The 27,654-nt window shown below is 63.2% G+C and overlaps 1 protein-coding gene across 3 annotated transcripts; it reads left to right on the forward strand.

Moving 5' to 3' along the window:
- The first annotated feature begins 145 nt into the window (after positions 1–145).
- Positions 146–27,653, forward strand: LOC101945383 (collagen alpha-1(I) chain-like). 3 transcript variants are annotated; one of them, XM_024100766.3, is made up of 22 exons: positions 146–472; positions 1,432–1,574; positions 14,755–14,844; positions 15,235–15,297; positions 15,702–15,779; positions 16,373–16,552; positions 17,123–17,479; positions 17,848–17,967; positions 18,271–18,324; positions 19,102–19,128; positions 19,480–19,584; positions 19,969–20,013; positions 20,433–20,513; positions 20,602–20,643; positions 21,120–21,147; positions 22,159–22,208; positions 22,786–22,920; positions 23,486–23,548; positions 24,685–24,753; positions 25,264–25,458; positions 25,964–26,085; positions 26,799–27,653. In XM_024100766.3, the coding sequence occupies exons 1-22, from the start codon at positions 292–294 to the stop codon at positions 26,989–26,991; spliced, it is 2,421 nt and encodes an 806-aa protein (XP_023956534.1). In that variant the 5' UTR covers positions 146–291; the 3' UTR covers positions 26,992–27,653. The 3 variants fall into 3 exon arrangements, with proteins under 3 accessions (XP_023956534.1, XP_065433438.1, XP_023956535.1); XM_065577366.1 differs by having other exon boundaries at positions 15,702–15,768; positions 16,371–16,552; XM_024100767.3 differs by lacking the exon at positions 19,480–19,584.
- Position 27,654: the final 1 nt, after the last annotated feature.

A 27,654-nucleotide genomic window follows, 5' to 3' on the forward strand; every position in this document is an offset into this window, starting at 1 on the left:
AGCAGCTGGAGCTCTCAGCCAGGCCCCGATCCTGCCCAGCGCTGAGGAGGGGCTCAGGGCCCTGCCGGCGGAGCTCCCAGGGAGGAGCTGATGCCAGGCCAGGGGCGTGTCGGAGCCGGGGGCGGGAGGATATGGTCTGATAACAGCGCAGGGCCAGGTGCCAAAGGTTAGCCCCGAGCGCGGGGGCTCTGCAGGGAGGCTCATTCCTACGCGGAGGGCAGACAGAGCGAGTCAGGCAGAGGCCACGGTGCCAGGCAGCTGCCCAGGGCAGCCCGTGCCCAGCATAGCGCCATGGGGACCCCCCAGGGCAGCCGCCTCCTCCGCTGCCTGTGCGTCCTGCTGCTGGTGGGGGTCTGGGCTCCCCCCAGCACAGCCCAGTGGTTCTCGCTGGGCTCCCGGCTGACCACAACACCCCCGTCCACGACCACCGCTGGCCCGACGTCTGCACAGCGCCCCCCAGAGGAGGGGGAAGGTAGGTGCCTGTGGTGACCCCTGGGGGGGTGGAAGGGACGTCCCCCACACCACCATCCATGCACCTTACAGCACACGGGGGGTGCTACAGACCAGCCAGGGGGACAAAACAGGCCAGGAGCCCAGCCACCTCTGCCAGCTGGTGTGGGAGGGGGGTGAGATAGCAGAGGAGTGGAAGTCTAGTTAGAGCGGGGGAGGGCTGGGAGCCAGGACTCCTGGGTTCTCTTCTCAGCTCTGCCACAAGTCCCTTCCCTGCTCCATGCCTCAGTTTCCCTGTGATGACGTTGTGAGGCTCACTCCTTTGGGTGGGCAGGGTTGATTCTGGGGGGCCAGCTGGAGACACCCTGGGGCCTGATTCCCAAGGGGCTGAGCGACCCACAGCTCCTGCTGACCTCAGCTCTTGAATCAGCCAGCTCTCCACAAACCCCGGGGCGCCCTGGCCGCTGCTGCCCCCAGTGCCATGCATGAGAACATGCCGGGGTGCAGAGCGTGGCCATGGGCTCCCACAGCCAGCCTGCTCTGTTCATCCGCAATCAGGGCAAGGCATGCGTCACCGCTCCGCCACAGGGTGTGCGGGCAAAGGTGAGCGGGCAGCTGGGCGGGTGCCACAGGGAGCCTGAGCTTGTGCTTCCCCGGGAACTCCCTCTGCAGGGACCTCCGCCCCTCACAGCCTCTGGCCCCGGGGCTCAGGGAGTCGCCCAGGCTGCTCCCCGCTGCTGGGGCTGGTCCCATGGAGCCCGGCCTGACTCCCGAGCTCTGCCCTAGCCAGGACACACCACTCGCCTGTTTGCTGCGAGGCCACGGATCCAGGCCACGCTCTGCCCCTCCCTCCCCCCAGCCCTGTGTCCAGGGGGACTGAGCCGACACCCGGCGTCTCCCCGGGCTCCCTGCCGATGCCATGCTGCCCAGGGGGCCTGTCACAGGCACAGCTCCCAGCCCACCTGCCCTTGGCTCTTTCAGACGGGGACGCTGGCGACACAGAGCCGACGCAGAAAATCCTGCTGAGCAAACCCCCACTGGGGCCAGCCCCCCAGAGCCAGACGCTGGTGCTCAAGGAGGCTGCAGGGGGTGGGACGCAGGCCCCCCTGGAAACACGAGACCAGGTGCGTTGGGGGAGGTAGCGAGTGGGGGGAGAGATTGTGGGTGTGCGAGAGTGACTGTGTGTGCGGCCAACATCACACTGCTGAGTGGGCGTCGGACACATGCGAGGCTGAGTGGGGAGTGGATGGGGGGGTGCGTGGGGGGATGGAGTGGACGGGTGGGGGTGCATGGGGGGGATGTGCATGGGGAGATGGGGGAGTCTGGGGGGGGGGAGTACTCTCACACTCTCTACAAGGCAGGGCCAGCGCTGTGGAGGAGCAGGTGAGCTTTGCTTGGCCCCCCCGTGCAGGTCCCCATCGCTGTCCCCTGTGGCTCCTTTCCCGGCCTGGCTGCAGCGTGCCCGGGGCAGGGCTCGGGCAGGCCAGTGAATCCCAATGCAGCGGGCAAGGCCCCGGCACACGCAGGGCAGGAGCCGTGAACTCTGCAGGTCCCTAAGGGCTCTGTCCCGCCCCCTATACGGGCTGGGCTGGGGCCACACTGCAGTGCCAGGAGGCAGTGTCCAAGGGCCCAAGGTTGCCCGAGCCAGCTACACTCCAATACCCAGCCCCGGCCGCACCCCGATACCTGGCCTCCCGGCCACCCCCGATACCGGCCGCACCCCGATACCCAGGCAGCCCCCGATACCCAGCCGCCCCCGATACCCAGTCATCCCCCGATACCCAGCCGCACTCCAATACCCAACCCCGGCATGCCCCAATACCCAGCCACACCCCGATACCCAGCAACCCCCTGATACCCAGCCGCCCAGCCACCCCCTGATACCCAGCCACCTCCTGATACCCAGCCGCCCAGCCACACCCTGATACCCAGCCGCACTCCAATACCCAGCCCCAGCCATGCCCCAATACCCAGCCACACCCTGATACCCAGCCACCCTGCCACCCCCTGATACCCAGCCGCACTCCAATACCTAACCCCGGCCATGCCCCAATACCCAGCCACACCCCGATACCCAGCAACCCCCTGATACCCAGCCACCCTGCCACCCCCTGATACCCAGGCACCCTGCCACCCCCTGATACCCAGCCGCACTCCAATACCCAACCCCGGCATGCCCCAATACCCAGCCACACCCCGATACCCAGCAACCCCCTGATACCCAGCCGCCCAGCCACCCCCTGATACCCAGCCGCCCAGCCACACCCCGATACCCAGCAACCCCCTGATACCCAGCCGCACTCCAATACCCAACCCCGGCCATGCCCCAATACCCAGCCACACCCTGATACCCAGCAACCCCCTGATACCCAGCCGCCCAGCCACCCCCTGATACCCTGCCACCCCCTGATACCCAGCCGCACTCCAATACCTAACCCCGGCCATGCCCCAATACCCAGCAACCCCCTGATACCCAGCCACCCCCTGATACCCAGCCACCCTGCCACCCCCTGATACCCAGCCACCCTGCCACCCCCTGATACCCAGCCGCACTCCAATACCCAACCCCGGCCATGCCCCAATACCCAGCCACACCCTGATACCCAGCAACCCCCTGATACCCAGCCGCCCAGCCACCCCCTGATACCCAGCCGCACTCCAATACCTAACCCCGGCCATGCCCCAATACCCAGCCACACCCTGATACCCAGCAACCCCCTGATACCCAGCCACCCTGCCACCCCCTGATACCCAGCCACCTCCTGATACCCAGCCGCCCAGCCACCCCCTGATACCCAGCCGCCCAGCCACCCCCTGATACCCAGCCACCTCCTGATACCCAGCCGCCCAGCCACCCCCTGATACCCAGCAACCCCCTGATACCCAGCCGCACTCCAATACCCAACCCCGGCATGCCCCAATACCCAGCCACACCCTGATACCCAGCAACCCCCTGATACCCAGCCGCCCAGCCACCCCCGATACCCAGCCACCTCCTGATACCCAGCCGCCCAGCCACCCCCTGATACCCAGGCACCCTGCCACCCCCTGATACCCAGCCACCCAGCTGCACCCCGATACCCAGCCACCCATGATACCAAGCCGCCACCCAATACCCAGCCACCCCCGATACCCAGCCACCCAGCTGCACCCCGATACCCAGCCACCCCCCGATACCCAGCCCCCTGCTGCTCACGGAGACTCAGTTCCTCCAGTCATGCCCCAATGCCCAGCCCCGCAGCTGTGCTCTGATGCCCAGCCCCTGACGCACCCCGATACCCAGCCCACCCCAAACTCCCACAGACTGGGGCCTGTCTTCAGTTAATCAGTTTCCTCTGCTCGTGTCCTTCCCCCTTATCTCAGAGCCCGTGGGCCAGACACAATAGCCAACCCCCCTCAGCCCTTTGCCCCAGGGAAATGGTATTTTGCTGTTGTTTTTCTGGCTTTGGGACTGGATCTGCTGAGACCCCCGCCGAGACACACCCGGCTCCCCCCCCCCCCCGCATGGGTCCCTCCCAAGAGCGGGGGTGGGTGGCGCTGGTCTCAAGGGCTCTGTGGATTCTGCACATCACTTCCCCTGCCGGAGAGCCCACATGTGCAGCTCTCCCCCCTCCCAATCCAGCCCTGATGCCTCAGGGGTGGGCGGCTGAAGGGCCCTCAGAAAGCTGCCCCTGCAGCACCAGAGCGGGCAGCAAACAGGGCGTGGAGATGGCAGAGAGCCTGGGGACAGATGCCTCACTGGCCCCCTGTGACGAACTGGGCCTGTTCTCACTGTGGTCTGTGAATGCTGGCTGAAGGAGAGTGCTGGAAGCGAGCTGGAGAGATGGCTGGGAGACAGAGATGGCTCTGACCCCCCCCGAAGGGGGGCGGGCTGGGATGCCCTGGGACCCCAAGCTGGACTTAACTGAGGGGGTCCTGTTGTCTGTGCCTGCAAGACCTGTCTTGGACTGTATTCCTGTCATCCAAATAAACCTTCTGCTTTACTGGCTGGCTGAGAGTCATGGTGAATCGCAGGAAGCCGGGGGTGCAGGGCCCTGAGTTCCCCAATACTCCGTGACAACTCATTCACAGACCACAGTGAGAACAGGCCCAGTTCGTCACATCTCTCCCCCCTTCGAGACCGAACTGAGCAGGGTCACTTTAGCCAGTGACCCGGGGAAGTTCGAACCTATCCCCGTTCCCATGGATGCCCCCGCATCCCTCCCATTCCTTGGTGAGAATTACACCAGGCCCCTCCAGTTTCACGCCCCCCCTTAGGTTGGGGTGCTTGATGGCACTCGCAGTTCGCATGTGGGAAGGTTTATGCGGCCTGTGCCCTTTTCCCACCCCCATACCTCTGGGGCTCCAACTGGGCTGTGGTCTTCTCCCAGCGCTCCAGTCTGGAGGTCTGTGCTTTGGGCTCTCTTGGTTCAGAGCCGCCCTTTTTACCTTGGCCACCCTCCGGAAAGGCTCCTCTATGCTGGGCAAGGGTCCTAAAGCCGTTTTCCCCTTGTCCCAGGCTTTCCTCCCCCTCTGACAGAGGTCACAGGATCCGCAGTACTGTCGGACAGTAACAAAGACCCCAGGCCAGTAAAAGCTCCGTAGCAGCCTCTGCTGGGTACGCCAGGTTCCCTGGTGCCCTGAGAGAGGAATGTCATGGGCCCGGCACAGCAGCTGGCGGCGATACTTCTGGGGTACCACCAGCTGCCTCCTGATCCCCCCTGACTCCATTTTCCCTGGGGGAGCCCATTCTCGGTACAGGAACCCCTTCTCCCACAGGAACCTTTTCCGGCCACCTCGTCCCATGGTCTGTACCGCATTGAGGTCGGCCAGGTCCCTTATCTTCCGCAAGGAGGGATCTCTCTGTAACTCGGCCTGGAACTCAGCAGCTGGGACAGGGATGGCCACCTGCTCTTTCTCGCCTGCTGGGTCCGAAGCTGCAGCCTCCCTGAGCCGTGTCCCTGGGCGTTCCCTCCCCACCAGGTTAGGGTCCTGCGCCTCAGGCAAGGCACCCCCCTCAAGGCCAGGGCGCAGTGCCCCTCGCCGGCTCTGACTGCGGGTCACAACTAAGGCGGTCTGGGGGCTGCTTGGCCAGTCCTCTAGGTCCCCCCCCATCAACACCTCAGTGGGCAAATGGTGGTGCACTCCCACGTCCTTGGGGCCCTCCTTGGCCCCCCATTTCAGGTGTACCCTCGCTACGGGAACCTTGAATGGGGTCCCGCCCACCCCGGTCAGGGTCAGGAAGGTGTTGGGCACCACCCGATCTGGGGCCACCACCTCGGGCCGGGCCAGTGTCACCTCTGCGCCCGTGTCCCAGTATCCATAAACTTTCTTCCCATCCACCTCCAGGGGAACAAGGCACTCGCTCCGCAGGGACAGCCCCGCGCCAACCCTGTAAACGGAGAACTTTGAATCCGGAGCATCTGGCCCCCCAGAGAGGCTGGCCTGGGGCCCTTCTCTTTCTTGAGCAGTTGATAAGCTGCCAGCCCCTCTTGCGTGAGAAGCCTGCCCCTCGTCCGTCTGGGCCTCTACCAAGTTAACCCGGTGCGGGTTCGGTCTGCTCAGTCTGTCCTTGAGCTTGGGGCACTGGGCCCGAACGTGGCCTCTTCGGCCGCAGTAATAGCAGCTCAGGTCCCGTGGGTCCCCTCGAGCCGGTCGGTTGTCCCTGATGCTGGGCATTTCCCGGGGGAGGGGATTCCCCATATTCCCCCTTTGGGAGGTCCCAGGGTGACTCTCTCTCTGCATCGCGGCGGGCCTGTTCCTTTGGGGCTCCTCCCTGCCACCCCCTGACCGGCTCTTTACAAACTCATCAGCCAGCTGCCCGGCGTGTCGCGGGTTCTCTGGCTTTCTGTCCACCAACCACAGCCTCAGGTCGGATGGGCACCGCTCATACAGTTGCTCCAGTACCAGCAGTTTAATCAGGTCCTCCTTCGTCTGGGCCCCACCAGCCCACTTGCTGGCGTATCCTTCCATGCGGACGGCTAGTTGCAGATATGAGATCTCAGGGGTTTTATCTTGACTCCGGAACCTTTCCCGGTACATCTCAGGAGTCAGCCCAAACTCTCGTAGCAGGGCCTTTTTGAATAGTTCGTAGTCCCCTTTCTCTGCCTCTCCCAGTTGGCGGTACAATGCCACGGATTTGGGGTCCAGTAAGGGGGTAAGGACCCGGAGTCTGTCCGCGGGATCCACCCGGTGCAGCTCGCAGGCCGTCTCAAAGGCCTCCAGGAAGTCATCCATGTCCTCCCCCTCCTTGTATGGGGCCATGATGCACTTATCAAAGCTCCGTGCAGTCCTGGGTCCCCCCTCACTCACCGCAGCCGGGGGTTCGCTGCCCTTCAATCTCGCCAGTTCCAGTTCATGCTGACGCTGTCTCTCATTCTCCTGTCTCTGTCTCTCTTCATGCTGTCTTTGTCTCTCTTTCTCCTCCCGTTCATGCTGACGCTGTCTCTCTTCATGCTGTCTCTGTTGTTCACGATCCTCCAGCTCCCTCAGTTTTAGCTCTTTCTCCCATTCCAGCCAATTCCGCTCCCCGGATGCCGAACGTCGCCGGGAGGCTCCTCTGCTGGCCGGCGGGCTTCGCCGGGGGGACCCCCTGCTGGCCGGGGGAATCACGGCGCCTTCGGTATTTGCTGGGCTCCTCCCCACCCTTCCCCTAGGCATAGGAAGGAGGGGTCTCGGGAAGCCCTCAGCAGCCGGCTGACCACTCCCAGCTGGGACAGACACTGGTGCCTGCGCTGCATTTGCCAGGCTGCTTCCCTGAGACACAGGGATCAGTTCATTCGCGCGATCTTCCGCCTCCAGCTGGGCAATGAGCTGTTCTTTGGTGAGCCTCCCAATGCGCAGCTGCCTCTGCTTGCACAGCTCCACCAGGTCGCTCTTAAGCCGCTTGGCATACATCTTCCTGCTGGCCACTCACCGGCCTGTGTGCTCACAGCTCCCCACAGTTCCCAGGGGGACCCCTAGTGTGCCAGCCCTTCTCGAGGTCACCGCCTCTCTGCCAGGGTCGAGCTGCAGACTCCTCCGCCCCTGGGACCACTCGCTGCGATCCCCCCGGGGGACCCTGTGTTGCGGATTGTGGGGGAGTTAGGGCCCTGCACCCCTCTTCCCGAGATTCACTGCGACTCTCAGCCAGCCAGTAAAGCAGAAGGTTTATTCAAGGACAGGAACACAGTCTCAAGCAGAGCGTGTAGGTACGACCAGACCCCCCTCAATTAGGTCCCTCTGGGAGGTTCAGGGAGCTTAGACCCCAGCTTGGGGTTCCCTGCGTTGCACCACCCAGCCCCAACCGAAACTAAACTCCCAGCCCCTCCCGCTGCTCCTCTCCTTTGTTCAGTCTCCCGGGCAGAAGGTGTTAATTCTCCCCACCCCCGTTCCTGGCTCAGGTTACAGCTCAGGTAGCTCCCTTCAAGGGAAGTCCCACATCCCCACTGCAACCCCCCTGCAACATTCCCAGGTCAAATCTGCCCTGCTCCCTGCTCCGTCACATCTCTCCCCCCTTCGAGACTGAACTGAGCGGGGTCACTCTGACCAGTGACCTGGGGAAGTTCAGGGCTCCCTCTCCGGGACAACGCGTCCGCTATCAGGTTGTCACGTCCCTTCACATGGACCACGTCCATGTCATAATCCTGCAGGAGCAGGCTCCATCTCAGGAGCTTGGCGTTGGCTCCTTTCATCTGGTGCAGCCAGGTCAGGGGAGAGTGGTCGGTGTGCACGGTGAAGTGACGCCCAAAGAGATATGGCTCTAGTTTCTTGAGGGCCCACACCATGGCCAGGCATTCCTTCTCGATGGCCGCGTAGTTCTGCTCCCGGGGTAGTAACTTCTTGCTCAGGTACACGATGGGGTGTCTCTCCCCCTTTTCATCCTCCTGCATTAACACCGCCCCCAGTCCTGTGTCTGAGGCGTCGGTGAACACCATAAAGGGCTTGTCAAAGTCTGGGTTTGCCAGAACTGGGCCACTGACCAGAGCCTCCTTCAGCGCCCGGAGAGCCTCCTGGCACTCCTCGGTCCAGACCACTTTGTCTGGCTTCCCCTTCTTGCACAGCTCAGTGATGGGGGCGGCTATGGCGCTAAAGTGGGGCACGAACCTCCGATAGTACCCTGCCATCCCAATAAAGGCTTGGACCTGCTTTTTGGTTTGAGGAGCGGGCCAGTCTCTGATCACCTCCACTTTGGCTGGTTCCGGCTTTAGGCAGCCGCTTCCCACCCGGTGGCCTAGGTAGGATACCTCAGCCATCCCCACCTTGCACTTCTCCGGTTTTACGGTCAGCCCAGCCTTCTGGAGTCGGTCCAGCACTTGTCTAACCTGGGATATGTGGTCCTCCCAGGTCTGGCTAAAGACACAGATGTCATCGATATACGCCACGGCAAAACTCTCCATCCCCCTCAGTAGCTGATCCACCAGGCGCTGGAAGGTGGCCGGCGCTCCCTTGAGGCCGAAGGGCAGGGTCAGGAACTCATAGAGCCCCAGAGGGGTGACAAAGGCCGATTTCAGCCTGGCATCTGCATCCAGCGGCACTTGCCAATAGCCCTTTGTAAGATCCATGGTGGTAAGGTACCGAGCACCTCCCAGCTTGTCTAGGAGCTCGTCCGGCCTGGGCATGGGGTAGGCATCGGCTACAGTGATGGCATTGAGCTTCCGATAGTCCACACAGAACCGGATCGACCCGTCCTTTTTGGGGACCAGCACCACCGGCGAGGCCCAAGGGCTGGAAGACGGCTGGATCACCCCCAAAGCCAGCATGTCATTGACCTCTCTTTCCAGGTCCTGAGCAGTTTTCCCTGTGGCTCGGAAGGGGGAGCATTTTATAGGTGGGTGCGATCCTGTCTGCACCCGGTGGACAGTCAGATTAGTGCGTCCAGGCTGGTTGGAAAACAGCTGCTGGTACAGATGCAGCACCCCTCCGATCTCAGCTCGCTGGGCAGGGGTTAGCCGATCAGAGAGGGGAATTGCTTCCAGGGGGAAGCCAACTCTTGTCCCAGGGAATAGATCTACTAAAGGGTCATCTCCCTGCCCCTCCCACTGTCCACACACGGCCAACACCATATTCCCCCTGTCATAATATGGCTTCATCATATTCACATGGTACACCCGGTGGTGGTGTGCCCGGTTCGACAGCTCCACCACATAGTTTACCTCGTTTAGTTGCTTGACAACCTTGAAGGGCCCTTCCCAGGCGGCCTGGAGTTTGTTTTTCCTCACGGGGATGAGGACCATCACCTGATCCCCAGTGGCGAAGGCGCGGGCCCGTGCTGTGCGGTCATACCAGACCTTCTGCTTCCTCTGGGCTCTGGCCAGATTCTCCCTGGCCAGGCCCATGAGCTCGGCAAGTCGTTCCCGGAAGGTCAGGACATACTCCACCACCGACTCTCCGTCAGGAGTGGCCTTCCCCTCCCATTCGTCTCTCATCAGGTCGAGGGGCCCCCTTACCCGCCTTCCATATAGCAGTTCGAAAGGCGAAAACCCGGTAGACTCCTGGGGTACCTCCCTGTACGCAAACAGCAGGTGAGGTAAGTACTTGTCCCAGTCCTGCGGGTGCTGATTCATAAATGTTTTCAGCATCATTTTTAGCGTCCCATTGAACCTCTCCACCAGCCCGTTGGATTGGGGGTGATATGCTGAGGCCCAGTTGTGCCGGACCCCACATCTCTCCCACAAGCACCGGAGTAGGGCCGACATGAAGTTGGACCCTTGGTCCGTCAAGACTTCCTTGGGGAACCCCACTCGGCTGAAAATGGTCAGCAGCGCATCCGCCACAGTGTCTGCTTCAATGGACGATAAGGGCACTGCCTCGGGGTAGCGGGTGGCGAAATCTACCACCACCAGGATGTATTTCTTCCCAGACCGGGTCGTCTTGCTGAGAGGTCCCACTATGTCCATGGCCACCTTCTGGAAAGGCTCCTCTATGATGGGCAAAGGTCTCAATGCTGCCTTCCCCTTGTCCCGGGCCTTCCCCACCCTCTGGCAGGGGTCACAGGATCGGCAGTACTGCCGGACGTTGGTGAAGACCCCGGGCCAGTAAAAGTTCTGTAGCAGCCTCTGCCTGGTGCGCCGGATCCCCTGGTGCCCTGCGAGAGGGATGTCATGGGCCAGGTACAGTAGCTTGTGGCGAAACTTCTGGGGAACCACCAGCTGCCTCCTGATCCCCCACGACTCCACTTCCCCCGGGGGAGCCCACTCTCGGTAGAGGAACCCCTTCTCCCACAGGAACCTCTCCTTGCATCCTCTCCTCATGGTCTGTCCCACACTGAGGTCAGCCAGGCCCCTTAGCTTCCGCAGGGAGGGGTCCTTCTGCAACTCGGCCTGGAACTCGGCGGCTGAGGAAGGGATGGGGACCTGCTCCCTCTCGTCGGCTGGGTCGGAAGCCCCAGCCACCCCGCGGCCTGTCCTTGGGTGTTCCCTCCCCACCCGGGAAGGGTTCGGTGCCTCCGGTGGGACATCCTTCCCAAGGTCAGGGCGTAGTGCCCCTCGCCGGCTCTGGCTACGGGTCACGACTAAGGCGGTCTGGGGGCTGCTTGGCCAGTCCTCTAGGTCCCCCCCCATCAACACCTCAGTGGGCAAATGGTGGTGCACTCCCACGTCCTTGGGGCCCTCCTTGGCCCCCCATTTCAGGTGTACCCTCGCTACGGGAACCTTGAATGGGGTCCCGCCCACCCCGGTCAGGGTCAGGAAGGTGTTGGGCACCACCCGATCTGGGGCCACCACCTCGGGCCGGGCCAGTGTCACCTCTGCGCCCGTGTCCCAGTATCCATAAACTTTCTTCCCATCCACCTCCAGGGGAACAAGGCACTCGCTCCGCAGGGACAGCCCCGCGCCAACCCTGTAAACGGAGAACTTTGAATCCGGAGCATCTGGCCCCCCAGAGAAGCTGGCCGGGGGCCCTTCTCTCTCTTGAGCAGTTGATAAGCTGCCAGCCCCTCTTGCGTGGGAAGCCTGCCCCTCGTCCGTCTGGGCCTCTACCAAGTTAACCCGGTGCGGGTTCGGTCTGCTCAGTCTGTCCTTGAGCTTGGGGCACTGGGCCCGAACGTGGCCTCTTCGGCCGCAGTAATAGCAGCTCAGGTCCCGTGGGTCCCCTCGAGCCGGTCGGTTGTCCCTGATGCTGGGCCTTCCCCGTGGGAGGGGATTCCCCATATTCCCCCTTTGGGAGGTCCCAGGGTGACTCTCTCTCTGCATCGCGGCGGGCCTGTTCCTTTGGGGCTCCTCCCTGCCACCCCCTGACCGGCTCTTTACAAACTCATCAGCCAGCTGCCCGGCGTGTCGCGGGTTCTCTGGCTTTCTGTCCACCAACCACAGCCTCAGGTCGGATGGGCACCGCTCATACAGTTGCTCCAGTACCAGCAGTTTAATCAGGTCCTCCTTCGTCTGGGCCCCACCAGCCCACTTGCTGGCGTATCTTTCCATGCGGACGGCTAGTTGCAAATATGAGATCTCAGGGGTTTTATCTTGACCCCGGAACCTTTCCCGGTACATCTCAGGAGTCAGCCCAAACTCTCGTAGCAGGGCCCTTTTGAATAGTTCGTAGTCCCCTTTCTCTGCCTCTCCCAGTTGGCGGTACAATGCCACGGATTTGGGGTCCAGTAAGGGGGTAAGGACCCGGAGTCTGTCCGCGGGATCCACCCGGTGCAGCTCGCAGGCCGTCTCAAAGGCCTCCAGGAAGTCATCCATGTCCTCCCCCTCCTTGTATGGGGCCATGATGCACTTATCAAAGCTCCGTGCAGTCCTGGGTCCCCCATCACTCACCGCAGCCGGGGGTTCGCTGCCCCTCAGTCTCGCCAGTTCCAGTTCGCGCTGATGCTGTCTCTCATTCTCCTGTCTCTGTCTCTCATTCTCCTGTCTCTGTCTCTCATTCTCCTCCCGTTCACGCTGATGCTGTCTCTCTTTCTCCTCCCGTTCACGCTGATGCTGTCTCTCTTTCTCCTCCCGTTCATGCTGACGCTGTCTCTCTTCATGCTGTCTCTGTTGTTCACGATCCTCCAGCTCCCTCAGTTTTAGCTCTTTCTCCCATTCCAGCCAATTCCGCTCCCCGGATGCCGAACGTCGCCGGGAGGCTCCTCTGCTGGCCGGCGAGCTTCGCCGGGGGGATCCCCTGCTGGCCGGGGGGATCACGGCGCCTTCGGTATTTGCTGGGCTCCTCCCCACCCTTCCCCTAGGCATAGGAAGGAGGGGTCTCGGGAAGCCCTCAGCAGCCGGCTGACCACTCCCAGCTGGGACAGACACTGGTGCCTGCGCTGCATTTGCCAGGCTGCTTCCCTGAGACACAGGGATCAGTTCATTCGCGCGATCTTCCGCCTCCAGCTGGGCAATGAGCTGTTCTTTGGTGAGCCTCCCAATGCGCAGCTGCCTCTGCTTGCACAGCTCCACCAGGTCGCTCTTAAGCCGCTTGGCATACATCTTCCTGCTGGCCACTCACCGGCCTGTGTGCTCACAGCTCCCCACAGTTCCCAGGGGGACCCTTAGTGTGCCAGCCCTTCTCGAGGTCACCGCCTCTCTGCCAGGGTCGAGCTGCAGACTCCTCCGCCCCTGGGACCACTCGCTGCGATCCCCCCGGGGGACCCTGTTACTGCAAAAGTCCTTCTCGCTGGTCACACACTCCCAGGGGTAATAACCGTCTCTCTCCCACTCTTCAGCAGGCCTGGTCCCCGTCAATCCCCCTTCGTTTTACTGCTCCCCAGTCACTTACTGCAGGAAGCGCCGTCCACGGGGTGCAGTAGATCCCGTCGCTGCCACCAGTTGTTGCGGATCGTGGGGGAGTTAGGGCCCTGCACCCCTCTTCCCGAGATTCACTGCGACTCTCAGCCAGCCAGTAAAGCAGAAGGTTTATTCAAGGACAGGAACACAGTCTCAAGCAGAGCGTGTAGGTACGACCAGACCCCCCTCAATTAGGTCCCTCTGGGAGGTTCAGGGAGCTTAGACCCCAGCTTGGGGTTCCCTGCGTTGCACCACCCAGCCCCAACCGAAACTAAACTCCCAGCCCCTCCCGCTGCTCCTCTCCTTTGTTCAGTCTCCCGGGCAGAAGGTGTTAATTCTCCCCACCCCCGTTCCTGGCTCAGGTTACAGCTCAGGTAGCTCCCTTCAAGGGAAGTCCCACATCCCCACTGCAACCCCCCTGCAACATTCCCAGGTCAAATCTGCCCTGCTCCCTGCTCCGTCACACCCTGTTACTGCAAAAGTCCTTCTCGCTGGTCACACACTCCCAGGGGTAATAACCGTCTCTCTCCCACTCTTCAGCAGGCCTGGTCCCCGTCAATCCCCCTTCGTTTTACTGCTCCCCAGTCACTTACTGCAGGAAGCGCCGTCCACGGGGTGCAGTAGATCCCGCCGCTGCCACCAGTTGTCACGGAGTATTGGGGAACTCAGGGCCCTGCACCCCCGGCTTCCTGCGATTCACCATGACTCTCAGCCAGCCAGTAAAGCAGAAGGTTTATTTGGATGACAGGAATACAGTCCAAGACAGGTCTTGCAGGCACAGACAACAGGACCCCCTCAGTTAAGTCCAGCTTGGGGTCCCAGGGCATCCCAGCCCGCCCCCCTTCGGGGGGGGTCAGAGCCATCTCTGTCTCCCAGCCATCTCTCCAGCTCGCTTCCAGCACTCTCCTTCAGCCAGCATTCACAGACCACAGTGAGAACAGGCCCAGTTCGTCACACCCCCCTAGAGCAGTGGTTCTCAGGCTATTTATCAGTGTGGCCACATATGCCGGGACCTGGACCGCAGATCCCACCGCGCATGGGGCCGGGCAGCCAGAACCCGGACCCCGCCGCCCATGGGGCCGGGCAGCCAGAACCCGGACCCCGCCGCGCACGGGGCCGGGCAGCCAGAACCCGGATACCTCGAAGCAGGGCCGGCCGGCCAGAACCCGGACGTTTTTTTAGCACGTGGCTGGGCCAGAGCTCTGTACAAATTGAGCCTCCTTCGGCCCACAGGTTGGGAGCTAGGACTCCAGAGGGAGCGAACAGGGCAGCTGTACCTCCCCCCAGCTCTTCAGCGAGTGCAGACAGACAGCAAGGGGCCGGTGGGTGCCCCTGGCTCTGGTCCCCTGGGTGTCTCAGACTGTCTAGGGGCCTTTGGCCCAGCCAGCTGCAGTGGGAGGAGAGAGCACTTCACAGCGAGGGTGCAAGCAGGAAGGGAGGGGAGAGCAAAGCGGGATGGGTAAGCGCATGCAAAGCAGGCAGCCAAGCCCCACTCTGCCAGCAGCTGGTGGCAATGGTACGGGCCCAGACGGCTGCCCCATGGGGCAAGGAGGCAGAACTGGGCTTTCCAGGGAGTGAGGAGCTGACAGAGGAATGGGGCCAGGACTGATTTTGCCACCCATGGCCCCGTCTCTCCTAGACGCCTCCAGCCCCTGCCGCCCGCACCCACCCCTCCCCGGGGCTCTTCGAGGGGAGCGCGGAGGAGGAAGAGGAGTTCCTGCAGATCAAGGTAAGGGGGGGGGGGGGGATCTACTGCCCGGCTCTCCCTAGGAGCTAATGGTGTCGGCCTGTCCTGAGCTGGATGGACACATGGTCACTCGCTCTCTCCATCCCCCTCCCGCCCGCCCCGCACTGCCCTGCACCCCTCCAGCCTGTCCCGCCCCAGGAACGGGCCCTTTCCAGCCAGGCAGCGCCGGCTCCGGCCCTGGGGCCTCTTCCTTCACCCTCCTGGGCAGCCGCGGCTCTGAGCCTGCCAGGGCCACTGCTAACATGAGAGAGCCTGGGGGGCCTCCAGCACCGGGGTGGGATCCCCCCGCAGCGGCAGGCAGAAGATGGAGACATTTCAAGGGGGGGCTGTGGCGATGGTGCCGATGCTCCATCTTTCTCCGCTTTCTCACAGGCAACTACAAAGGGGCCGACGCCAGCCGTGCCCACCCCCCGGGCAATTGCCACCCTTCTGCAGGTGAGTGGTGGGAAGGGGCCGTTCCTGGCACAGCCTGCCCTGGGCTGAGCAGTGAGCACCAGCCGCTCACGCAGGAGGAGGAGCAGAGCAGGGACTCAAGGAGCGTCCGTTCCAATCCTCCCCTTAACTGTCCTACGACTGCTCCGAAGCTACCCGGGCCAGCAGCCACCAGAGCCCTGCCAGGGCCGACCCCGCTGGTGCACGGGTACCAGGCCTCCTGCAGCGAGGGGAGCCGCTGCGGCTGTGCCAGCAGAACCAAGGAGTTTCCAATCCAGCCGTCCCCCCACCCTGCCACCCCAGATCTCCCTTGCTCTGCCCCGTGACCCTCTGAAGCCCAGCGGGGACGGGGCTGGCACCGCGCCCCGTCAGCGCCCACGGCACTCAAGGCTGTTTCTGTCTCCTAGGTGACTGGTAACCTCTCGCAGTGCGTCTGCCCAGCCGTCCCTGGCCCCCCTGGGCCCCCTGGGCCTCCTGGCCCAAAGGTAGGAAGGAAGGGAGCTGTGGGGGGCTCTGTTCTGGGGCACAGAGATGGGCCCCCCAGTGCGTTTGGGGTCCCCGGACCCTCGAGAGCTTGGTTTTGAAGGGTGCTGGGTTTTCGGAGGCTCGCTGGGGCCGCGCACACTCTTCCCCCTCCCCCAATTCAGGCCGTGGCTTTTCACGGGGGCGTTTGCTTACAGAGCGCCCCGCTCCATCGCTAGCCGGAGCGCAACGAGCACCACGGCGGGGGGTGGCACGACGCCCTGCCCGCACAGGCCGTCTGCCAGGCCTGAGCCCGGCGCCACTGGGGGTCAGGCCGGCGTGGCTGCTGCGTGAGCAGCTCCTGCCAAGGCAGCCACCGCCTGGCCGCCGCGGGGGACAGATCCACGCCGGGCTGCGCCCGCTCCTGCCCCACTCTCTGGGACCAGCAGAGGAACGGGATCTCCTCGAGCGCTGGCGGTTCCAGAGCGGGTTCCAACGTGGACAGAGCCAGTTCCCAGTGGGGCAGGGGTTGGGGGTTGGGGGGCAAGGGCGGCAGTTCACTGAACAGTCCCCCCCAGGGGCTCATCCCATCCATGGCGTATCTTCACCCCAACAGGGAGAAAGAGGAGAGCGGGGGCCCCCGGGGGAAATAGGCCTGCCTGGATTCTCTGGGGAGCAAGGCCAGGCAGGGAGCCCCGGGCAGCCTGGCCCCCAGGGGCCGCCCGGCCTTCCTGGGTCTCCGGGCGTGCCGGGGCTGGCAACTGGCACTGAAGGGCTGGACGAATCTGAGAACGAGGTGAGGACGGGATGGGGTGTCTGGGGTTTCAGCCTGCTTGGGGAGCGAGAGGGAGAGCAGAGACCACATGGGAGGGGAGAGCTGGGGGGTGGCCGGCTGGATCAGGGCCAAGTTATCCTTAATCTACCTGCAAAGTCGTGGCAGGGACTGCAGTGGGATGGGAGGCCAGTGTGGGAGAGGGGGCGGATGGGGCAGCGGGGGCAGGGCAGGGGCAGTGGGGGTGGAGCAGGGCAGAGGCTACGGGGGCAGGGCAGGGGTAGTGGGGGTGGAGCGGGGCAGGGCAGGGGCTGTGGGGGCAGGGCAGGGGCAGTGGGGGTGGGGGTGGGGGTGGGGGTGGAGCAGGGCAGGGTCTGCAGGGCAGGGGCAGCGGGGATGGAGCAGGGCAGGGGCAGTGGGGACAGGGCAGGGCAGGGGCAGTGGGGGAGAAGCAGGGCAGGGGCTGCGGGGGCAGGGCCGTGGGGCAGTGCTGTGGGGCCAGTGTGGAAGAGGCGGGGGCTGCAATGGGGGCAATGGATGGGTAGGCTGGCACCACAGAAGCGGCTCTGCTGTATCTCTTCTCTCTCCTGCCAGCTGACAAAACAACCGCTCATGCCCGGCGTGGCAGGGCCGCCCGGCCCCCAGGGTTTGCCCGGCTACCAAGGGCCTCCGGGCCCTCAAGGCTATCCCGGGCATGAAGGCATCCAAGGCCCCCCTGGACCGCCAGGCCGTGAAGGGCAGCAAGGACCTCCCGGCCCTCCAGGGCCACTTGGGGCCCCAGGGCCCCCGGGCTTCCAAGGCCCCCCAGGGCCCGACGGCCCCCTTGGGCTTCCAGGACTCTCAGGGCCTCCAGGAGCTCCAGGGCGTGAAGGGCCCCCCGGCCCCGCAGGACCTGTGTCGCCACCAGGAACCCCGGGGCCTGCCGGGGAGCCAGGATACCCCGGGCCAAAGGTAACGAGCCGATCGGGCCGAGGGGGGCACAGGGCCGTCACCAGAGCAGCATGGGAGGGCCTGGCCCAAGGCAGCAGATGCCAAGCGGATGCAGGCTCCGGTGGGACCCACCGTGGCAGCGCTGCTCACACCGATGTGACAGCGGGTTGTCCCTGGAGAGGGGAGTGTGGTCAGGACTCCGGGGTTCTGCCCTCAGCTCCATCACTGCAAGTAGTCATTTCCCTGGCCCGTTCCTCAGTTTCCACAGCTGTGGGGCGGGTTTAATGCCAGGCCCCACCCCAGACACTGTTTGCTGAGCGCTGGGTCCCGCAGACGGGCTGGGATCGTGTGTTCTTGGCTCTTTCACCCCCTGCGCTGTGTCCCTGCAGGGCGAGACGGGTGATCTTGGCCAGCCCGGCCCTCCAGGCAGCCCCGGCTTGATGGGAGAGAAGGGTTCCCATGGCCCACCCGGGCCCATGGGGCCACCAGGACCACCTGGGGAGAACAGGGTGAGTGGGCACGAACTCAGTCGCATCTCGCCTGCCTGCCAGTGCCTGGAGCTCCCAGAGACACCCCTGGGAGCATTGTGCCAGGCTTTGGGGGGTCCTTGGCCTTGGGGGGCACAGGGGTTGCAGTGGGGGGGTCACATGCTGAAAAGCTGTGGTGGGATCCAGGGTGGGAATGTTTCACGGCCTTTGTGCTGGTCTAGAAGGCGACCCTGGGTGTGTGGGGTGGGTCCGGCCCCCTCCCTGTGCCATCACGCTGGGCGAGGGCCCAGACAGCCCCTCACAGCCGTGTTCTTCTCCCTGCAGTGTGACCCACACTCTTCAGGGCACCCCGGATGGCCTGGCCCGCCGGGCCCCAAGGTGAGTACTGGCAGACAAGGGAGAGCGCCCCCTACTGAGCCCCCTACCCCACTCCCTGCAGCACAGTGACCCCAGCACTGCACTGGGCCACTAATCCCCCTCCCTGCAGCCTTGGCAATCCGTACAGGTAACCCCCCCACCTCCCCGCTGGTTGTGCTGAGCTGCCCCACGTGGGCTCTGGGACACAGAGGAAAGTCCGAAAGTCCATCTTCAGAACTGCAGCACTTGGCTCCCCTACACACACCTGCGCCACCCCCCCCCCCCCCCCCCCCGCGCGCTCCCCCTCCTCCGCCACAGGGAGGCCTCTCCCCCGCCCTGCAGCTCCCACCCTGGGCAGGAGATTTCCCAGCATAAGACGCATGTTTGGATGAGTCCGGGACATTAGGTGTGCAAAGTCGGGCAGAGATCCCCGCCCCGCCGCCCCCTGTTCCGTTCCTGGCCCAGTGGTACAACCCCCTGCTCCGGGAACAGCCCCCTAGGGCGGCTTTCCTTCCTCCGCTTTTAACCCTCCCCTGGAGCTCCCTTCTGCTGTGCCCGAGAGCCGTGCGGGCTGTCAAATACTCCCCTCTGGCCTGGGCGCTGGGGTCCGGGCTCCTGGCTCCGGCTCAACCGCCAACCCTGCCGTGTGACCCCAGGCAAGCCACTGCAGCGCTCTGTGCCTCAGTTTCCCTGTGTGTATGAGAGGATGGCTCCCACTTCCTGGGGGCACTGGGGCTGGGCGAGTGGGGACCCCTGGGAGAGCCGGGGCTCTGATGGGTCTGTCTCCTTTTTGTACAGGGTGAAAAGGGAGACCCCGGAGAGCAGGTGAGTAGCCATGGAAACGCAACGGGGAGCCAGCTGTGCTGCGGCATGGCCCTGGCAGTGCCGGGGCTGGCATAGTGCAGGCAGCCATTGGGAAAGGGTGCCCAGGGCGCCTCCACCTGATGCCGTTCCATCCCTCCGCCAACGCCCCTCCGCCCGGACCCGCTGCAGGACAGACTGCCACAGCCGGGCCAAATCCACTGCGGGGTTGGATGGGGGCCAGCCAGAGACCGGCCAACTCATTTCCCTTGGGAACTAAGCCCGATTTCCTAAGTCACAGTGCCCCAGCCCCCCACACACCTGGCCCCAGCGGAGATCACGGACCCTCTCTCTTTTTCTTTGCTGGCTCACCAGGGATGCCGCAGCTGTCCTGGGGAGGCCGGGTTCCTGCCAGGCCACCCTTCCTTCCCCGGCTCCAGGGGCCCGCACGGATCCTGGGTGCCACTGACATACCAAGAGGTTTGTCCGAAGTCGTTGGCGTGTTCTGGGGGGGCTGTCAGTGCCATGAGGCGGCGATGGGCCTGGGGACTGTCTGTGGGTGGGGAAGGAGCCCCTCACCCACCTCTGCTACACTCCAGCTGGAGCCGACCCAGCACCCCTGCCAGGCCCATCGCCCCCACAATAGCCCAGCCAAGCCCCTGCAAGGCAAGGGGCATGGCATGGGCGTGCCCAGCGAGCACCACCCTTCCTGTGAGCCCGAGGCCGGGGGAGACAGCCGGCCGAGCTGGGGAGCGAATGGGCTGGCTGGACGGATGAGCGTCGCTGTAGATCCGGGCCCCCTTCCCTGACCTGCGCCCAGCCCGTCCACAGGAGTCTCCCCCTTTTCTCTCTCTCCCTCTGCAGAACGGCAAAGTAGAGACGGAGATTTACGGTGCAATTGTCCCCCACGTGAGTTGCAGCCTGGGTCTTGTCTCCACAGCCCGAGGGGCCCATGGGCTGGGATGGGCCCAGACCTTTCCTGCACTCAGACTCCGGCAGGCTGGGTGCTGCCCTGTTGTTTGCAGGAGGCCCCGGGGGAGGGGTTCCTGGGGGCTCGGAGATCCTAGACCGGGCAGGAGGCCGGGCACTGAGTGGAGGAATCCAGCTGGCTGGGGAGGAGAATGAGGCAGGGTTGAAGGAGGGCCGTGAGAGAGCAGAGGAAGGGTACCCAGTGAGCAGGGCAGGGGAGGCTCTGGGGAAAAGCCCGGGGACGGGTGGGCAGAGAGATGACAGGCAGGCCCTGGTCCGGTAGCACCCTCCTCCCCGGGACATGCAGCACCAGCCCATGAACAGATCCACTGCCAATTCTGTGCTGATCTTTATTTCAGGGTCCCCCCGGCCACCCCGGAGCACCAGGCCCCCCCGGCGCCCCAGGGCCCCCCGGAGCACCAGGCGTCGTCTACGTCAATGTAAGGATCCCGGCCGATGGTCGGGCGTGCGTTTGCGCCAGTGCTCGGTTACCAGACTCAATGCAAACCAGCCTGTCTTTGATTTCAGAGGGTTTATCCCGTCCGCACCAGGCCGTTCTGCAAACAGCCGGTAAGACATGGGCCTCCTGGGCCCCCTGCCAGCCTCCCTGCTGCCCACAGCCAGACCCAGGGCTGCAGCGGGATCGTGGAGGGACTAGGGACCCCCAAGTCTTTGAGGCTGCTCAGCTCCTGCCTAGGGTGCCCGGAGCAGAGGGCAGGGCTGGTTCCTGGGGCAGACCCTTCCCCTGACCCCCCCGGCCTGTGCTCTCCTGCGGCTCACGGCTCAGGCACTGTTTGGATCTGCTGCTCGTCCCCCTGTAAGCCCAGGGCCCGTTCAGCCAGGCGTGCAAATCACCCTCCCTCCCTTCTCGGGCCGGAAATACCCCGCCAGGATGGCCCTCACACTTCCCCCTGGACAGGAGGAATGGCTTCTGCCCCAGCCCCTCTCCCGCTCGCCATCTCAGCTGCCCCATGCCACCGGAGACAGGCCCGTCTCGTCTGCGATGGTCTCGCGCTGATAGAGCCACGTTTACTTGGTTTTTCCAGGTGACTCACGACGCGGTCGGGCTCTCAGGTAGGGACATTGCTCTTGGCATTTCAGGGGGACGTGGACCAGATTTCAGGCCCCGTTAGGAAAGTAATGGACCCTCCTTGGCCTCCCCACACCCGTCCCGCACTCCCTTGGCTGCTGACTCCCAGGGCACCTGGGTGGCACCTGCAGTGCTTCCAGGAGCCCGCTGCAGAATATTTCCAGGGGAAGGTCTGTAGCTCTCTGAGCTGCCTCTGGGCTGCCCCAAAGCCCTCCTGGAGTCAGTGGGTGTCTTTCCTCTGGCTCCCATGAGCTCTGCCTTGGTGCCTCGGCGATGGTGCTGTCCCCACGGCCCCACGAGATAGCTGGGCTCACAAGCCAGGCCTTGTCCTGGTCTCACTGAGCCCATGGGAGGCATCTCCCCTTGCCCGGCTGGGACCCTGCGGCCAGCTAGGAGTTGTTAATGAGCGTTCTCTGTCCTCTCCCCCTGATCCCGAAAGGTCTCCCCGTCCTTGTGACGGGCGCTGCGTGAGGACCTCCCCTCTGGCTGAGTGCCTGCGGCTGGGCGGGCCTGGGGGCCAAGGGCTCCCTCGCGCTGCGTGCCCATCATCTCCTGCTTCAGGGCAGCCTTGGGGTTTGCTTTGGATTGAAAAATATCTGGGAAACAGGGAGACCCAACCAGTGCCCCGCCCCACCCCTGCCAAGGAAGAGCCGGGAAGCAGCACCTTCCTTGAGTTCTTAGCGGGCTGCTCCCCTGCGAGAACCTCGCTGGCCGTACCCTGCTGTTACTGCTCGGGGCAGTCGGGCTCCAGCTCGGCTTCCCTGCCCAGTGGAGACAAAGGGTTCCTTTACTCCTTAGCCCCAGGGGCCCTCTGGAATGGGGCTAGAGCTGGGCTCTCGGACGAAAAGGCTGCCGCTCCGTGCACACCAGCCTAGATCCTGCAGGAGCCACAGGGTGGGTAGCGGGGAGCAGGGTCTGCTCTTCCCGGCTGGCCAGAGCTCTGCCGAACCCACCCGTGCAGCGGGAGCCTGACGTCTCTGTCTGCTGCTCTCTAGATGCTGAGTTGTCTCAGAAGGACGTGCCTGACTCCCCGGCTGACTCCAGGGTGTGTATTGGACTTTGGCATCTTGTAGCATCCCTTGTCTTCCTTCCTGGCAGCGGCTTTCCATGCCCTGAGCAGCCGGGGGCGGCAGAAAGCTAGGACTGGCCAGAGCAATGAGGAGACTCATCCCTAAGGGCACGTCAGCAAACTGCCTCAATACACCCCTCAAACCGCGTGGCAAGCACATTGGCCCACCCACACCCCGGGCATCATGGGGCTTTGAATGCATCCACTCCCTAGCATCCAGCACCATTGGTGGGAGCCGGGGGGTTGGGTTATCTGCATGGGGGAGAAATCACTGGAGACAGCACCGTCCCGAGCACAGGACCCGTCCTAGGTGTCGCAACCTGGTGCCACAGCCGCTGCTTGTGCCGGGGGCTGCTGTGCTGATCGGATCTAGGACCCTCCCGGCTGTTGCCAGCTTGGGGTGGTCCAAGTGACTGATTGGTGGTGCCAGAGTGGGAACGGCCCAGCGTGGGCTGTGGCAGCCAGGCCGCGGGTGGAATGGCAGGACCACGGCTCAGGGTGTCCCTGCGGTCTGGCCGCTAACCCGTAACTGCTGCTTCTCCTTCCCTCTCAGCATCACACCTGGGTCTTCAAGTCGAAGGAGCTGATGTTCAAATCCAGCTCGTCCGTCCCCGAAGGGAGCCTGGTCTACGTCAGAGATGAGAACAGCGCCTTCATCCGAACCCCGAGAGGCTGGAGCAAGCTCCTGGTACGGGAGCAGCAATCAGGAAATGCCAGAATCCAGAGGGCCAGGGCTGGGGTTTTTGGATCGCTAGCAATAGCTAATGCTTGGTGTTTCCATGGCACCTCTCCTTGGGTTCCCATGGCGCCTTTCCTTGGGTTCCCATGGCGCCTTTCCTTGGGTTCCCATGGCGCCTTTCTCATGCAACCTGTCAGTAGTGGAGAACAGAATCCCTGACGTACAGTCCCTGAGATTTGGTGTGAAATGCTCCAGTACCACCAAAGGCAGCTTAGTGAGCTGTTAAATGTGTTTTCTTTAATACACCTGCTGACAGGGAGAAAACAAGTCAAGCCAAGGGGGAAAGGAACAAAAGGCACCAACTTTTGTAGAACTTCTCTGGGTTTCGGGGGAAATTCCCCGCAGCCTTCTCCCCTGCCAGGCACTAGGCTCCCAATGTTCATTTCCAATAAGAGTCCAGTGGAAAATGGGGACAGGTTTCCCTTACGGGAACCATATGTGAATAAAGCCACAGGACTAGATCGAGACCTAACACATCCTTCTCTCTCTCTCTCGCTTGTGTGATTTTGCTCAGCTGGAAGATTCGGATTCCATATTGGCTGGCGATGACCCTTCTGTGTCCACAGAACATCATCAGGTGAGTACTCCCTCGTGACTAGTGCATCTGACCACCACCGCTGACCTGTGTCACCACAGAGGCCATGCTTGGACTCCGGCCATCCGCCCTTGTCTTCACTGGGGAGTTTAGCCACCAGCATTGTCACATGGATGTGAACTCTGGGTGTGGACAGGGGCACATGCAGAAGGCTCACACTAGTGCAATGGCTCTACACTAGGGTTTGCACCAGGGTCGCTGTCCCTGTGTTGAACAGGTCTTGCACACCATGGATCAATTCTGCCCCGCCGTAGGCAGCTACAGCTCCATCGACTCCATGGAGTGATGTCCACATTCAGCTGTGTCCTGAGTTCCTCTTACTCCGACCCAAGGCCTGAGCTCTGACAAGGCAGAACTGGGACTCTTCCGCCAGCCAGCCTGGCCTGGCGAGCTGCTTTGCTTCCCAGTGGAGCCTGCCCAGGTCCCTGCAGGGCACACTGAGCGCGAGAAGGGTGTGGACGTGCCCCGTGGCTGGGGAAATGATTCCGCACCGTGAGCGTGGCTGGTCCGGAATTCTCACCCGACAAGAAGCGCGACAGCCGTGGGGTGGCTACTCGCTGGAGGGGTTCAGGCCAGGGAACGAAAGCGCCAGGCTGAGGAAGGGCAGCGCACGTGGCCTCTGCACTCCTCCCGCTCCCGAGAAGGGAGATGTGGGGCCGGAAGGAAGCAAGGAATGGGAAGGCCGCCCGCCCCGCCCGCGCTGGGGTTAAGCGTCTTGCTCCGGGGATATAGACGCTCAGACACTGCAGCGATGGGGGTGGACAGGTAGCGCAGGAGAGGCCATTCGGGGGCAGGGAAGCAATGGGACACTGAGCTCAGGGCAGGATGGGCCCCTGGGAATTCACCGATTCCAAGGCCACAAAGGACAGCTCTGACTCCCTGGTCTGCTCTACTTTATAACACAGGCCCGAACCTCCCTCCATGGAATTCACGTTGCCATGGTAGCCTGGACAAGGGCTGTGCTCAGCAGGGTCTGTGTAGAGCCCGTTAGTCGGACCCAGGGTGAGATCTGTGGGGCCGGGCCCTTGTCTCCACCAGGCTTGTGACGTGCTGGGCACGCCCGAGTCTGCTCCAAATGGGTAACGTCCCTGGAGGCTAACGTGCTGTGTGTTTCCTAGGTCCCAAAGGAAGGGAGTCAAGCAGCCACCGGGATCCGGCCAACTAGCATCACCCTGAGGGTGCCTTCGGTAAGCGGTGGGCTGGCCTTCCCCTTCCCCTGGGACTGCTGGGTGCTAATGAGGGATCCCTGGGACTCCTGGCTCCCCGTCCCCAGCAACGTGGAGGCAGCTTGCGTGGGGCGGGGTGTCACTCCCAGGCTGATCCAAGCTGCGAAGGATCCTCCCCCAGCCCGGCCAGGGGCTGTGATATGGGATCTGCAGGGCAGAAGGTTCCAGGGCAGAGCCCAGCGCCTGTCCAGTCAGCGGCCACGTGCAGTTCCTGTCTCTGCTTCGGGAAACGACGTGCAGCGGTGCTCAGTCCGTCCCAGAGACTCGGGCTTCGGCTGTGTGATCTCTCAGCGCCGGCAGGCCTGCTCCGAGACAGCACCATTAGCACGAGGTTTCATGCCATGGGCACCCCGTGTGGTTTACAGGCCCCAGAGCATGCGACACCCTTGGGTGCTGGTGCCCTGTTGAAAGACAGACCCGCTAGAGCTCCCCCCACCCCGCCTGTTCCTGTTAACCCCTCTGCTTTCTCAGCTCCGCCTGGTCGCGCTGAACTTCCCGCTGCCCGGCAATATGAACGGGCTCAGCGGCGCGGACCTGCAGTGCCACCGGCAGTCGCAGGAGGCCCAGCTGTCCAGCACCTTCCGGGCCTTCCTGTCGTCCCCCACGCAGAACCTGGTCTCCATCGTGAGAAGGACGGACAGAACTCTGCCCGTCGTCAACCTGAAGGTGAGCGACAAAGTCTGATCGCAGCAGCGTTGGTAGGGTGAGCCGGCTGCAGCTGCTGGGTCCTTCGCCCACGCCCAGCATTGGTGCTTTGGAGCCTCCAGGAAAATGGTTAGAAACGTTTCTCAGAGACTCCCAGAAGCTAAAACCCACTGGGCCATCTGGCCTTTCCCCTCAGCAGGACCGTGCCCTATTCTCCCGGGCACTGTTCAGTTCCGGTGTCCACCAAGAACCCTCCACAGCCAGAGCCATCTCACTGAGCCTGCCCCTCAGCCTGAATGGACCCCTGGCCAGCCAGAGCACCCCATGCCTTCCGGCTTGTTTGCAATAGAGACCAGTGCATGGGAGTCCCCATGAACCCACCTGAACCTGGCCTGGTTCCGATCTGGGAACTCAGGCAAGGGCTGGCCGGCCCCTGGCCCGTGAGCCTGGCTCGCTGCCTGGCCGGCCCGGTACAAGATGAAATCTCTGTGATCGCTCGCGCTCATCGCGCTGATTCCAACGGCAGGGGCAGCTGCTGGCGAAGACCTGGAACTCCCTGTTTGGAGGTGATGGCGCCGCCCGCTTCAACTCGCTGCGTTTTCCCATCTACACTTTCGACGGCCGGAACGTGCTGACAGATCCCAGCTGGTGAGCGCGGGAATGGGAGAGCGTCACAGCGTGCGAGCGAACTCGCCGCCTGCCCAGAGCACAGCGGGGCAGTCGCCGGGGCAGTTGCTGCGGGGAGACCTTGGTAGGGAGGGGACGATGCAAAGAAGTCGTTCCTAAGGAACCGTAATTGCCTGACGAGCCCCCCACTCCCCCTCCCCTGGTGCGGGCTCTGTCCCTGGAGAGAGCCCTGTAGCAAAGGACCTGGGGGTGAAAGGGTTTAAACCAACCCCCTCCCCACCCATAAGTGGCACTTCCAGGAGCTTTGCACAGGGTATGTTGGTTGGTTATCTATGACACTGTTGCATGTATTTTAATTAGGACCCCAAGGCCGGGACTCTGTTCCTGGGGCCTGAAGTGCCTGGGAACCAGTCAGAAGGGAAGATTTAGTTGCAATCGCTGCCCCCCCCTCACTCCCCGATAACCTCTGGTGGCGGGGGAGGCTGGGGCTGGCTTCTCAGCTGGGAGGGGAGGCTGCGTGAAGCCTAAGCAGCGCAAGGGTTAACCCCAAAGCTGAACTTTTCAAAAGCAGCCGCTGATTTGGGGGCCCCGGGTGGAGCCACGTGCCTGGGGCCGGGTGCACCAAGCTCCCCTTGGCTTCCCCTGGAGGGTGGGCACCCAGCACTTCTGAAAATCAGGCCCTGCATGGCTTTCTGCTGACCCTCAGTGATCCCAGCCTGGCACTGTCTCCTCAGGGCTCACAAGGCGATCTGGCATGGCTCCAGCCCGCGTGGGCACCGATCCCCGAAGGAGGACTGCCAAGGGTGGCGGGCCAGCCTTGCCGAGGGCTTTGCCTCTCCCCTGGCCGACGGGAAGCTCCTGGCTGAGCAGCTCCGCGACTGCTCCAACTCCCTGGTCGTCCTGTGCATGGAGATCAGCTTCCCGTAGCTGCACATGTGGTGATGCGAACTGCTGTGGGGCAGCTAGTGGGGGCCGTGGGCGGGTGATCCCACCATAGCTGGATACGACCAGGAGAGCTGATGGTCACCTGCCAGCCCTGGGGCTGCTCTTGGCTCTGGGGCTATTTCACCATTGTCCCCCGTAGTGGAGCCAGCCTTGTACCCATAGCCAGAGGGGTCTATCCTTGACCAGGAGGGGAGTCCATATGTGCAGAATAGAGACCAATGGAAAGGCTACTAGGATGCCTCCCAAACTCAGAGCCATGCCACCGCTGAGCCATCTCCCCGAGGCGTTGGATCTAGTTAGTTAGCGCTAACCACGGGGTCTCCCCAGGAGAGGGGGCCATTCCCCCAAACCAGTGCCCCACTGAGGTCCCAGGCATGCACTGCAGTGAGCGCTGGGGTGCAGATGAGGTCTGGGTTTTGGGTTTTCTGTGTGTATATAGATAGATAGGCCTAATGCAGCCTGGTATTATCTACCTTTCGGCTGACCGGCGTCATGGCAATGGTCGGGCTCTAGCAGCTCCAGAGAGAGGGGTGTCATTCGGGACTCTCGGTGGCCACACGCTCGGCCTGTGAGCTTTGAAAACAACCGTGTGCTTTAACTGGCAATAAACATGTTCCACGTTTTGGGTTTGGGACGCTATTTAAG

This window comes from Chrysemys picta, chromosome 24 (genome assembly GCF_011386835.1).
Source record: "Chrysemys picta bellii isolate R12L10 chromosome 24, ASM1138683v2, whole genome shotgun sequence".
NCBI classification, from domain to species: domain Eukaryota; kingdom Metazoa; phylum Chordata; order Testudines; family Emydidae; genus Chrysemys; species Chrysemys picta.

Coding starts and splice junctions, on each gene's coding strand:
- LOC101945383 (XM_024100766.3), top strand. CDS start 292: ATGGGGACCCCCCAGGGCAGCCGCCTCCTCCGCTGCCTGTGCGTCCTG. Junction 14,845..15,234: donor AGGAGTTCCTGCAGATCAAG/GTAAGGGGGGGG, acceptor GCTTTCTCACAG/GCAACTACAAAGGGGCCGAC. Junction 23,549..24,684: donor TGTCCACAGAACATCATCAG/GTGAGTACTCCC, acceptor TGTGTTTCCTAG/GTCCCAAAGGAAGGGAGTCA.